The sequence below is a fragment of the Schistocerca serialis genome, chromosome 2 (assembly GCF_023864345.2).
Source record: "Schistocerca serialis cubense isolate TAMUIC-IGC-003099 chromosome 2, iqSchSeri2.2, whole genome shotgun sequence".
Taxonomy (NCBI): domain Eukaryota; kingdom Metazoa; phylum Arthropoda; class Insecta; order Orthoptera; family Acrididae; genus Schistocerca; species Schistocerca serialis.
The window spans coordinates 411,700,646-411,714,497 of NC_064639.1; the positions used below are offsets into that span (position 1 = coordinate 411,700,646).

General features: G+C 38.5%; 1 protein-coding gene across 1 annotated transcript in view; it reads left to right on the forward strand.

Moving 5' to 3' along the window:
- Positions 1–13,852, forward strand: part of LOC126457247 (enhancer of mRNA-decapping protein 4) — a 164,908-nt gene that overhangs the window by 112,105 nt on the left and 38,951 nt on the right. Inside the window, exon 9 of the mRNA XM_050093399.1 lies at positions 13,161–13,319. Within this exon, the coding sequence (XP_049949356.1) occupies positions 13,161–13,319 (159 nt within the window). The remainder of the gene's footprint in view (positions 1–13,160; positions 13,320–13,852) is intronic.

The window sequence follows — 13,852 nt, forward strand, 5'->3', positions numbered from 1 at the left end:
GATCTTGTTCAAAGACTTAATACTGCCATTTTTACTATTTGAACAGTATCAGAAGTGAATGAGCATTCAACACGAAAATTAGTCTACTTTGCTTATTTTCATTCACTATTGTCATATGGTATATATTCCTTATTGTAATTTCTTGTTAACAATATTTGATTATTCCCTAGAATAAGCAACTTTCAGTCGGTTAATATTCAGCAAAAATCAAACCTGCATTTGGATTGGACTTCCTTAACTCTTGTGCAAAAAGGCATCCATTTTCAATAAGCTGCCACTCGAATTCAAAAATCATAGCAGTAATCCACGTGCTTTCAAATCGAAACTGAAGAGTTTCCTCATGGGTCACTCCTTCTATTCTGTCAAGGAGTTCCTTGAAAAAATAAGCTAATTTTTATTGTATTGCTGATAGTGTTTGCTTAAACTTGTGGACTGACATTTTTAAGGTTCATGAACATTTTTTGTGTGTTATTACATTTATGTTGTAATTTCATGTACTGACACGTTCCATGACCTTGGAGATTTGCTCCTCAATTTGGTCCTACGGAACTTGACACATAAATAAATACATAATGGTAATACTGAGTATGACAACACATCATAGCAACCTCACATTACATTTGAAAATACCTGATCTGCAACTGAAACAACTCTTTTATATAGTTCCTGCACAGCTATGCAACATTTGTTGAAAATGCTGCCATAAGCTATAAGCAGGCCAGTTTCCTTGTAATGAACTTATGTGTAAACGAAATATGTCAAAGGCACTAATTCTGGGATTAACTAAAGATGTACAACATAAATCAAAACTGTAATGATTTTACGTTGATTCCAAATTAAACTGAATTGTTTAAAACTTCCTAGCAGATTAAAACTGTGTCCCGGACCGAGACTCTAACTCGGGACCTTTGCCTTTTGCGGGCAAGTGCTCTACCAACTGAGCTACCCAAGCACGACTCACGACCCCTACTCATAATTTTACTTCCACCAGTATCTCGTCTCTATTCTACTGCAGAGTGAAAATTTCGTTCTGGAAACTGGATGGTGTATGATATAACATCCTAGACATTCAGATAAAATGCAACAACAAAACACTCCTTAATGTATGCAAGAATACTCTCCATGAAAAGAGGTGGGAAGAACTTTACCTGTAGCACTCTTTCACTTTATTCCTGCTGCATAAATCTTGGAATAAACTGTTTCAATTAAACTGAGTGTATGGAACACCTAATCTGTATTTTAATGCTGTGAAGGGACTGATCCAAAGTGATTTTCTGTAACACATTATTCTACACTTACTGGCAGTAACTACTTCCACTTTGCATTCTAATAAGAGTGTCTCTTAAAACTAGAAGAGGGACGAACTTAACACTAATGACAGTTTACACTAATATGACAGTTCAAGAACAAACCTTTCACTCAGTGCCAAAGTGTGTGTTGTTATGAAATTTTCTAGCAGATTAAATCCATGTGCCCTCGGAGTCTGGCACACAGTCTCACACTGCCGAGGGGTTTTATGAGTAAAAAAAAAAAAAAAATTATAAACAAATTAAGGGTCACAGTCTGGATGAGAAGCAAATTTGGGAATTGAGACCAACTACTGTGTCTGATGTTAAGCTATTCCAAACTGTGAATGGAATAAGCAACTACTAGAATGTAACTGTGTCTCAATAAAATAATATAGGCAAAGCAATAACTAATTGTTACACATATGCAACAATACTGACAGCCTGTATAAAAATTTACATGGACAGCTGTTGTGAGAAGTAACTACATTAGGAAACATCCTGGTGTCATTTTGATTTATGAAAATGGGAGCAATCCATTTTTGGTTTTCCCTAAGTATATTGTAATATGCTACTGTAAGTTTTATATGTCTGCATGCCAAAATAATAGCTTCTAATTACATACATAGCTATAATAAACTACATGAGGTTTAATACAGAATTACGTAAACAAGATTTCTTCTTGTTGGGCAGCACAGGCTCAACAAATTGAAAGGAAGATGTAAATATTTCTGCACAGAGTAGCTGGAAGACATAGACTTTACTAGGAAAAATGGGCCCAGTTTCAACCTTAGGCCAATATCAAGCACACAATTGGATGTGTACACAATGTGATAACATTTGACAATGATGGGGTTTAAACTAGCTGGACAAAGTATTGACTTCAGCTGAATATCCTGCGTGGAAACAGTTATGACTATTTGACATTTGAAACTGTTGGAAGCAAAATACCCAAAAACTGCAGGCTACACGGACCAAATGACAATTAGTGTGCACTTAGGTACTACACCAATATGGATCATAGAACCTTCCTCTACTTTCACTGGACCAAATACAGTTTAACTGAATGTGTGACACTTAATAGAAATTTCCTGTAACATCAGATAAATGTCAAAGCATGTAAACTGTACATAAATTAAAATGTGCTAAACTAGTGTTTCTTAAAAGAAGCTGTAAAGGTGTCATTCTTTTTGTTAATGTAATTGTTTAATAATGCATAGGTGAATGCTTTGACTAACAACTTCAGTATTTTGTCTGCTGAATGACCATTACTGCAAAAAAAGTATGTTGAGAAGAAACTTTTCTCTTGAACAGAATTTATGGTTACATTTCGATAAGCACCCTTGTACTGTTGGATGACAAAACTTTCTTTTTATTAGGGACAGATATTAATTTCTGTACAGTAATGTAATTTTAAATAACAACATTCACAATATCAGGCTGAGGGAAAAACAGATCACCACTGTCCAAATTTTTAATTAAATTAAGATGTTGGCCACAATTCTGCGCACCTCACACTGCTGTTTCTGCAGTACACTGCAAGCACAATATCCTGCTACGTATGTTAATATTGGAAGGTATGTTTCTGCCGACCTGAAATCTTCCTACAAATACATAATGTCAACCATAAACTGAGCCTCTTTGTATAGTCTCTTTTGTGTCATGGCGATTAAAGGTGAACCCTTTAGCAACAGGCAGTTTACGAAAAGTACTTGAATTCAACATGAGCCGGCTTCCACCTCAAAAATCTGTCTCACAGAAACAAGATACTGAGAGCCAGCCATTGATCGACAACTCCTAAACCTTGCATCCACAGAACTAGTTTGAATTTTTCCAGGCAAAAAATAAATTAAAACGAGCTCTTTGCCATCTGAATCGAACCATAGGTTGTGTGTGTCAGAACTGTGGATTTCCTTTGAAGGGGTATTATTTTTTAGGCTTAAGTCCTTCCACATATCGAGCCGCACAAGAAACTTTTCCAGGAAAACTAATTTTTCATCATTATTACTTAGACAGAGGGCACGGGAAGGGATCATAACACCTTTGTGAACTGTCTTAACATTTACAATTTTCCAACATGTAAGTATAATTTTAATAAATTCTGCAGTTTGCTAGTAATGTAATAAGTTTTTCTGTTCCCCTTAGTTGAAACTGCTTCAGCTGTATATGCATTGAATACCGCAAAACAAGGCTAACGTTTTGTTTCTGAAGTGAAGATAGATAAAGAGACGTCAAAGTAAGGCCGTAAGAGTGCTTAAGTAGACCATTAAATTCAGTCTTATGAAGCTGCCTCACTGTTTCAAAAGATGCCATTAACACCTGACAATCATCAGTGCTTCCATCAAATAGTGGATATTTGAGCAAAACTTGAGAGTCCTTTTGATTAACCCAGTTATTACATATACACTTAAGGATGTGCAGAGAATCAATTATAAAAAATAGTGGCCAAGTTGGATTAGCTGGATGTGGGTAAACTATACTAAGTTTTGGAAGTGGGCTAAAAGGTGCCACAGTTTTCCTATTTATAGCATTGTTGTCACTCACTACACAAATAACTTTGAAACCAGTGATGTGAAGGCCACACAATATTTTCTTTACATACAAAAATAGCTGTTGAGCTACAGGGTTTCTCATTGGAGGGACATGCACTACTTCTTTAAAAGAAGGCAGCAATGATTGTATCATAAAGACATATGCTGTAGTAGCAGTCTTGTCACTATCAAATGCTGCCTCCACAATATTTCCTCCCTTGTAATCAAAATAAGGTTTAATATGAATTTCATCCATCATTAAATAAATGGTACAGTATCTTTCCTGCAGAGATCTAAATCTTTCCTTAAGATACTGGAGCATAGCACTCTCATTTTGTTCATTATGAGGGCCATTACTATATGAGGAACATATTTTCTGTAAAGTTCTTGGATGAGGAAGAATAGAATTGCCAGAAGACCTTCAAAATTTGTAGGCATGAGGGGAGATAGAATGTAGGATACAACAAAATACAGAAAAGTGAGGATTAAACCTATAGTTTTCCTCAGTGTTACACAGCAACTTATCTTGCTAACTTAAGAATTGAATTTGCTTCTATTTTTCTTCATCTGCAGAATGACACATATCATTTAAAATGTCCTGTATAAGAAGGCATTGGCTTTTTAATGAATTTTCTTTCACTTTGTCTAATACTGTAAACAAATCATTGCTATTCAAAAGTTTGTCTGATATTTTGCTACGGCCAATCTTTCTTATCTCAGTGTTACTTTAATAGGCAGACAACTGCAACTCACTTGTCACTACAATGGATACAGAGAAAGATGGAGTGAGTAATACAGTAAGCAGTAGAAATAAGACACAGTCACTTCTCCTAACAATGGTCCACTCTTTGGGGATGGTTTCTCTTTCTAAGCACTGCAGAAATGCTTCAAAAGTAGGAGATAACTTCCTTGAATCATACTCTGTTTTGGTTACTACACTATCATTAATTAATTTTAGCAGACGTTCATCGTCTAATCTAGCTCACCTTTTCTCTGCACTTTCTCGAGAGCTGGTGGATAGAGTAGAGAAATAGCTTGGGCAGTGTGGTAACACTGATGGAACAGCACCCTTTCTAAGTCTAGGTCTTGAGAGCTTGGCAGTAAGCTTTGTGCCTTTCATTTCATCATAACATTCCGTATACTGGCAGATGTCAGATTCGGTGAAGTGAAGTTCACAAACCTAGAGCACAGTAGTGTGTCAGTACAGTATACAGTGTGATATAGAGATGAGTGTCTGTATGTGAAAGTAAAAAAACACTGGACACTCATTCATTTTCCACCAATATCAACCTGACAGGTCACATCTTAGTGGAAGTACATACACCATGATCTACAACAACATGCGTATTGCATTGTATTATTCTTTTAGTAATTAGTACTATAAGCACTAGGGATCTGCCTCAATATGATGAAAATATCCGTGAAATGCTTTTGTTGCAGCAGTACTCTGATATTTATGGAACTAAAAGAGTGAAGTTCCTATTGTGGATTAAGTGTCACCAACATTTCAGTGATCTGTTGGATTCTGCATATTAACATAGCAATTATTTTGTAATTTTGACTTAACAGTTTCTTCATTGTCATGGTATATGAGATGCCAACAGCTGCAGAATAATATTTCACTGTGGGTGTTATGCCAGCACACATTAAAACTGTCATTGCAGGTAACGCTGAATGAGGATCTTGATGTAGCACAAATTTCATGTTTGGATAGGAGGACAACTTCAAAGCAAGTGCATGCCAAACACAAAATAAAGTTGAACAGATGCCAGCATAAGTGACACACCTCAATAAGACAGTCATGACCACCCAGCTGGAAGTATGTTACGAAGATATCAACTAAACATTCCGTACCAAGCTGTGCTGTCTGAGCTAAACGACACTTGACATGTCAATTAACCAACTGTAACATTTAAAATACGGGATACATTAAGTAACTGGATGTGTTGTTAACGTGAACATTGTTACGAGGCGGCTCAAGTGATACAGGACACCACTGAAGTCTGGTTGTGATTGCACCTATTCTACAGTGTAACCTGAAGTGTAGGTTAGGCTGAAAGATGATTACTTGGTTGTGAGTTGGTGAAGCCAATGATTGTGACTGCCTAATAACACAGTTTTAACATGTCAGTTTTTTAAATTGGTGAAACTGATTTGTGATGTCCTGCACGTAACAGCATTTTGCTCTGTGAAGGTTGAGTCCCTCTTCTTTCCATCTTACAGCTTTAATATTTTAGCAAGGTGCAAGTATTTCATGTTGGTTAGCATATGGCTTATAATATTAGGATTGATGTTTATTTTTGGGTCATAATGCCATTTTTATGTTCTGTATTTTATTACGATGAACACCTAAGGATATGATTTGATATCACAAAAGCGGTTATGTTACTGTAGAGAAAGATTCGTATACAGCTGGAAGTGATTTGTGTGTCATATATGTATTACTTCGGCTGTGGTTGCCCACAACAAAAAGTATTGGTTGAAAAAGTGGCTAATGGCGCACTGTTGGTCAGAGAATTCACTTTGCCTTCTACATAGCGGACGCGATGTGTTGGCTGAAATCAGCAACTGTGAGCTGAGCTGTTGGCACCAGTTGTTTGGACTAAAATTGATATGGTTGGCATTCAGAGAATTAGTTCTGGAACACAGATGTTGATTATCAGTAAACTATAGACTTTTGTGGACATAATTTGATGCATTTTCTGCTTTATATTTTTCCACTTTTCCATTTTAATTTTTCAATTTTTTATTTATTTTTATTATTTTTATTTTTATTTTTTTCCTGGGCACCAGAGGTCCCCCAATCCTTGGGGACCCTGTGGCTTTGCCCCAGTTTTCCCAGATAGTTATACCCCATACCAGAAATTCTATTCATCCTGCCACTGTGCTTCACTAATTCCCCCATCTAACTTCAATAGATCGTTTTTTTCTTTTCGAGTTCTATGGCTTCCCTATGCTTTTCAGAATAAAGCATTCCATGTTCCAGCCTATACAATGCCAGATTTTTCCAGATGGCAGCAGCACTGACCGCAGATCTGAATGGGGAAACCAGTTTATTTCTGGAATTGTTTTACCTAGAAGGATACCACCACCACCACTACCACCACCACCACTGTCATGCCATACAGTACAGCTTCATATACTCCAGAAATGTAACAGTTGTAGAGTTCCTTTGCTTTCAGCAATGTTGTAATATATCAAGACCCATGCAGGCTTATGTTGCCTGGCCAGACAAGTCACTGATGTAGACTGTTGCTCTTGCAGCTACTGGAAAGGCTGCTGCTCCTCTTCAGAAATAGTATTTTAATCTGACTTCACCACAGATACCTATCTGATGTGGTTACAGCTCCTGAATGGTTACCTGTCTTCTTGAAGCACACAAGCCACTCATCCTTTAGATTTGAGTGATGAGTGAGGCAGTATGACATACGACAAAGGCAAGGGTGGCTGCCACATATCACATGAGTGCTGACAATTACAAATATAGTTTAATGGATGAAAATGTTAAAATGAACATAGGATATGTAGGATTTTGTGTTATATGTAGTATAACACCTGTTTACATGAGAACATATTGTTATACTAAAAAGTTTCACACAGTGATCAGTATTTGTTCCCCTTGAGCAAGAAGTTAAAAAAAGCCTTGATAGTATTTTGATAGTAGCAATATAAAGTAAAAAAATCAAAACAATCAAAAAATTATAACATAGAGGAAAAGAGTGGAGACAAAGAATGAGGTAAGATGCCTGTTAGCAGTGGAAGGAGAGATTTCTCCATCATTACTAGTGCCTTGGGTTAAGAACAGAGCTAGGCATGAAGAAAACCTTAAATACGTAGAAGAGGAAGTGTATCTGAGCAGAAAAAGCGTTTTGAATCAAACAAATAAAAACAGAAAAGGCATTGAAATTTCCTGGCAGTTTAAAACTGTGTGCCAGACCGAGACTCAAACTCAGGACCTTTACCTTTCGCAGGCAAGTGCTCTACAATCTGAGCTACCCAAGCACGACTCACACCCTGTCCTCACAGCTTTATTTCTGCCAGTTTCTCATCTCCTACCTTCCTAACTTTACAGAAGCCCTCCTGTGAACCTTGCAGAACCAGCACTCCTGAAAGAAAGGGTATTGCAGAGACATGGCCTAGCCACAGCCTGGGGGATGTTTCCAGAATGAGATTTTCACTCTGCAGTGGAGTGTGTGCTGATATGAAACTTCTTGGCAGATTAAAACTGTGTGCCGGACCAAGACTCGAACTCGAGACCTTTGCCTTTTGCGGGCAAGTGCTCTACCTCCAGGCTGTGGCTAAGCCATGTCTCCGTAATATCCTTTCTTTCAGGAGTGCTAGTTCTACAGGGTTCGCAGGAGATCTTCTGTAAAGTTTGGAAGGTAGGAGACGAGGTACTGGCAGAAGTAAAGCTGTGAGGAGGATGGGGCGTGAGTTGTGCTTGGGTAGCTCAGATGGTAGAGCACTTGCCCGCCAAAGGCAAACTTCCTGACTTTGAGTCTCGGTCCGGCACACAGTTGTAATCTGCCAGGAATTTTTATATCAGTGCACACTCCGACACTCCGCTACAGAGTGAAAATCTCATTATCAGAAAATGTATTACCCTGTGAAAGTGGGAAGCTGTCACTAACTAAAAGTCTCACACGCCACTGAATGAAGTGCACATTTTGAATGAGAGCGAAAGTAGGATGCACAGTATATCTCTACTTTGCTGCTCATAATTCTTTGTTGGCAGTATCCATAGAACTATCTTATTGGGTGATGTCACTATTTTCCTCAGTTATGATTTGTTGCTTTCTGTTAAAAATGCTGTGGATGTTGCTGACTCTTGGTTTGAATTCATCTGACTGATTTTCAATTTCCCCCCTGTCAAAATACCTGTCCTCCAGTATACCTAACAGTTTCTTGGCGAGACCTGTGGATGTTGTATAGTCTTCTAATGTTGTAGCACAAAATATTAATGTCGCAGAATGAAGAACAGGTCACCATAGTGGTCTAGGTCTAGCTGTTTGTGTTTTTGGCTAGTGTGTTGGATGCCCTAGGTTCAGTTCATTCTCACTGAATTCCAACTGCAAGTATAAGGTATTCTTGGGACAAAATGTGCTATTTAAATGTTTCAGTTTCCTCTAGATAATTTCCAAGCCCATCTTTGATAGCCATATGCAGAGTATCTAAACTAGTCACCATTTTCAGATTAATATGATGACAACTTTGTGTGTTTGCCTGAAGGCCAAAATGTTAGAGGCACAGGCAAAACTTCTGCCATGTACTCCAAACACCGAGCAATGTTGAACAGCATCTGCTGTTGCAGAATAATGCCTGCCCACATGTTGCCAAGATAGTTTAGAGTACACTGCAGAAGCTGCGCAGGGAAGCCCTTACACATCCTTCACACATTCCTGGTCTCTCCCCATGCGATTTCTGCATTTTTAGAGCCCTGAAGAAAGACGAAATAGTACATGCCTGGGTACAGTTGTGGTTCCATAGGCAACTGCAAACATTTTTCCAGGAAGGCATTGACTGTTCTATCTTGCAGTGGAATAAATGTACCACCAGTTTTGGCAATTACTTTTAAAATAATGAACAGTTAAATTACCTTTTCTCCATGTATCTCATTTTCATTTGACTGTCCAATATAAGTTCATATGGGATTAAACAATCGTTAAACACAATTTTCAAAATTGCACCTAGAGATTTCATTTGAAAGAGACTTGAGTTTTTTAATTGCAAAACACTGATATCTCATGTGTTATCTCACATATGTGCTATAGATTTCTACTCCTGTGGAACTAGTGGGATGTATCGTATACATCTACAACTATGTAGGTACTCCACAAGTCCTGGTACACTGTTTAGCAGAGCGTAATTTGTACCACTACTAGTCATTTCCTTTCCTATTCCATTCACAAATAGAGCAAGGGAAAAAACAACTGTCTATAAGCCTCTCTGTGAGTCCTGATTTCTTATATCTTCGGGTCTTTACGCACAATGTATGTTGGCGGCAGTAGAATTGTTTGGCAGGCACCTTCAGATGCCAGTTTTCTAAATTTTCTCAATAATGTTTCTCGGAAAGGATGTCGTCTTTCCTCCAGGGATTCCCATTTGAGTTCCTGAAGCATCTTGGTAACACGTGTTGTTTGAACCTACCAGCAACAAATCTAGCAGCCCATCTCTTCATTGCTTCAATATCTTCTTTCAATCTGACCTGGTACAGATCCCAAACACTTGAACAGTAATCAAGAATAGGACGCACCAGAGCCCTATATGTGATAGGAGAACTTTCTGAAAATTCTTCGAATGAACCATAGCTGACCATTTGTCGTCTTTACCACAGTTCTCACATGCTCATGCCCATGCTCATGCTCATGCTCATGCTCATGCTCATGCTCATGCTCATGCTCATGCTCATGCTCATGCTCATTCCATTTTCTATCACTTTGCAACATAATGCCCAGATATTTGAACGACTTGACTGTGACAAGCAGGACACTAGTAATACTGTGTCCGAACATTACAGGTTTGTTACTCCTACTCATTTGCATTAACTTAGATTTGTACACATGTAGAGTTAGCTGCCATTCATCACACCAACTGGAGATTTTGTCTTGTTTCTTCCTAATGCCACTGAACTTAGTCACCACTGAATCACCAGCAAACAACTGCAGATTGCTGCCCATCGTGTTTGCCAAGTCATTTGTGTGTATAGAGAACAGCGGTCCTATTGCACTTCCCTTGGCACTCCCAACGATACCGTTGTTTCTGATGAACGCTCTCCACTGAGGCCAACATACTGGATTCTATTACTTAAGAGGCCTTCAAACCACTCACATATCTGTGAACTTACTCATAGATTCAGTAACAGCCTGTGATGGGGCGCAATGCCAAATGCTTTCTGGAAATCTAGAAATATAGAATCTGCCTGTTGCCCTTCATCCATAGTTCACAGTGTATCATGAGAAAAGGCAAGCTGAGTTTCGTGTGAGCGGTGCTTTCTAGAACCATGCCGATTCCTGGGCATAAACCTCTCTGTCTCAAGAAAATTTCTTGTGTTCTAACTGAGAACATGGTCGTGGATTTTGCAGCAAACCAGTGTTAGGGATATTGGTCTGTAATTTTGCAGGTCTATTCCTTTACCCTTCTTATATACTAGTGTCACCTGCTCATTTTTCCAGTCAATTGGGAATTTGTGCCGGGCAAGAGATTCGTGATAAATGGAGGTTAGGTAAGGAGCCAATGCTGTGGAGTACTGTTTGTAAAACTGAATTGAGATTCCAGTCAGATATTGTAATTTACTGGCTTTCAAATCTTTCAGTTGTTTCTCTATTCCACGGATGCTTATTACTATGTTGTCCATATGGTAATCTGTCCGATGGTCAAATGATGGTATGTTTGTATGATTTTCCTGTTTGAATGATTTCTTGAACTCGAAATTTAAAACTCAGGCTATCACTTTGCTGTCTTCAACAGCCACACCAGACTGGTCAACAAGAGACTGAATGGAAGCCTTAGGCCCACTTAGGGATTTTACATAGGACCAGAATTTTCTCGGGTTCTCTGCCAGACCATTTGCTAATGTGTGACTGTGGTAGTAGTTGTATGCGTCACCCGTATATCTTTTCAGGGATGCACAAATCTCTACTAACCTTCGCTTGTCACCATTTGTATGTTCCCTTTTGAACTGATAGTGCAACAGCCTCTGCTTCCTCAGCATCTTCAGAATTTCATTACTAAACCATGGTGGGTATTTTCCATCTACATAATTCTGCCGACCACGAATTACAATCTACATAAACTTTGCCCATAAATCCTATACATCATTCTTACTGGTACTAAGTAATGCCAGTTCACTGTCTAAGTAAGATGTTAATAACTACTTATCTGCCTTATGTCACAGAAACACTCTACTGGCATTTTTGACTGATTTATTAACTTCCCTAATCATAGTTGGTATGACATCACGATCGCTAGTCCCCGTTTTTATTCTGCCATTGTCGATAAGGTCAGGCCTATTTGTAGCTACCAGATCTAAGATATTTCCATTGCGTGTGGGCTGCTGTGCTAGCTGCTCAAGACAGTTTTTAGAAAAGGTGTTCAAAAGTTTTTCACATGACTGTTTGTGTCTCTGCTCCCCGCAATGAATCTATAGACATCTCAGTCTGTACTCAGTAGGTTCAAGTCACTTCCAACTAGTATTGTATGATCCGGATATTTACGCGCCTTCTAATCGGAGACTTCATTTGAATGACTCTAGAACTGTCACAACGGAATCTGGTGGCTAGTAATAACATCCAACAATTAACTTTGTTTCATCTACACCTGCCATACGTGACCAGATAACTTCAGTGTCACACTCAGCTTTGACCTCAATGGAGACTAATTATTTTTAAACTCCAGTGAATACTCCCCATCCTATGGCCTCTAATCTGTCTTCCTAATATATGTTCCATGACTCACTAAATATCTCAGAGTTTACTTCCATGGGTTTCAGCCAGCTCTCGACTCCAAGAATAATGAGTGCTACAACTTTTGTGGATGGCAGTAAATTCGGGAACTGTCTTATGAATATTTTGACAATTTACTGATAAAAATTGTCAAATGGTCTGTGTTCTGAATGGCATTTGACTTCCCTTGCTGTGCATTGATCGGCAAGTGTACACCAGAGCACCCCAAACTACTGCCTAGGCCAAAAGACCCTCGTGTGCACTTTACAAGTACTCTGCTACCCAAGTAGTCGGTTCCTTTGTGTAGTGCACCCCTGACTTAGCGAGGGGAGACATACAAATCCCCAACGGTAATGCAGGTCTAGAAATCCGCAGCCAAGACTGTCACAGTCGACAAATCCTTTAACTGAGACCCTCACTTGGCTCCCACTGTGATGGTACAGGATCCTTGGATCCCCATTCGCTCTTATTTTTTGTAATCAAACCGAGCACATATGTGTACATGCCCCTGCCCCACATTCATTTAGTTCATTTATTTATGTTTAGTCCAGAAGCCAGCTCACAATAGCATCTTTTGCTACATAACAATGTCTGTTACTGTGGCACTCAGTGTATGCATGCCTTAAAGAATACTTAATTTTCTGTAAGTTGTTCCCAAATATATTATAATAAATAGTTTCTCTCTGAAGAAATAATTATTTCAGAAGTAATAACATTGTTCATGACAGGTACTTCAAAATGTTCACATTGCAAGTGAAGCCAAATAGTTTTTATACGGATAAGTGGCCATTTGTTGTGGACTGATCCAGAGAACATTAAAATTGTTTGTGACAGAGAGATTATGGTAAACTTGCTTGTAGACTACTTCAAAGCTGATGCAGATAGTTTTCTTTTGTTTTTAGAGGATTTGGATGATGACCAGCTGCCCAGTATACCAGCTGTGGTTGTGAAGATGTTTCTTGTTCAACCAAAGTCATTGCAAGAATGTCATATTATGTTGCAAGCACCGTCCAGTGTGGCTGTTGATGACCACGTTAACACAGTTTCAAAGGATTCTCATGGTAAGATATCAGAATAATTAATCATCAACAATAGTTGTAAATATTACATAATTAGATAGATAAAAAATCTACTCTCCAAGCAGCGACAGGAGGAAACACGTATACAAGTTATAGAACTGTGCAAGCTTTCGTAACCAGTGGCTCCTTCTGGCATCTATGCTAGTCATCCCGTTTGCATGTCTCCCCTGACTCGAGATACTGGGTGACATTTCTGTAACTCTCCCCATTTCCTAAACCTTACCAGTTCTTTTCCTTCACCTTTTTTCCCTTCTTTTCAATCCTTCTGCCAGAAGAAGAAGCCACTTGCTCCAAAAGCTTGCAAATTTCTATAACTTTGGTATTGGTTTCCTCACGCTGCCACTTGTTGAGCAGATTTTTTTATCTATCCAGTTATATTAGAGTAATCAGTCATTTTTAATTTAAATGGGAGAAGTTATGCCATGAGATGTAATTAATCATGTAAATTCAATTTGTGGTAAAGAGAAAGATCTGCCAGTGATATGACACAAAAACATAGTTTCTTAGTAATGGTT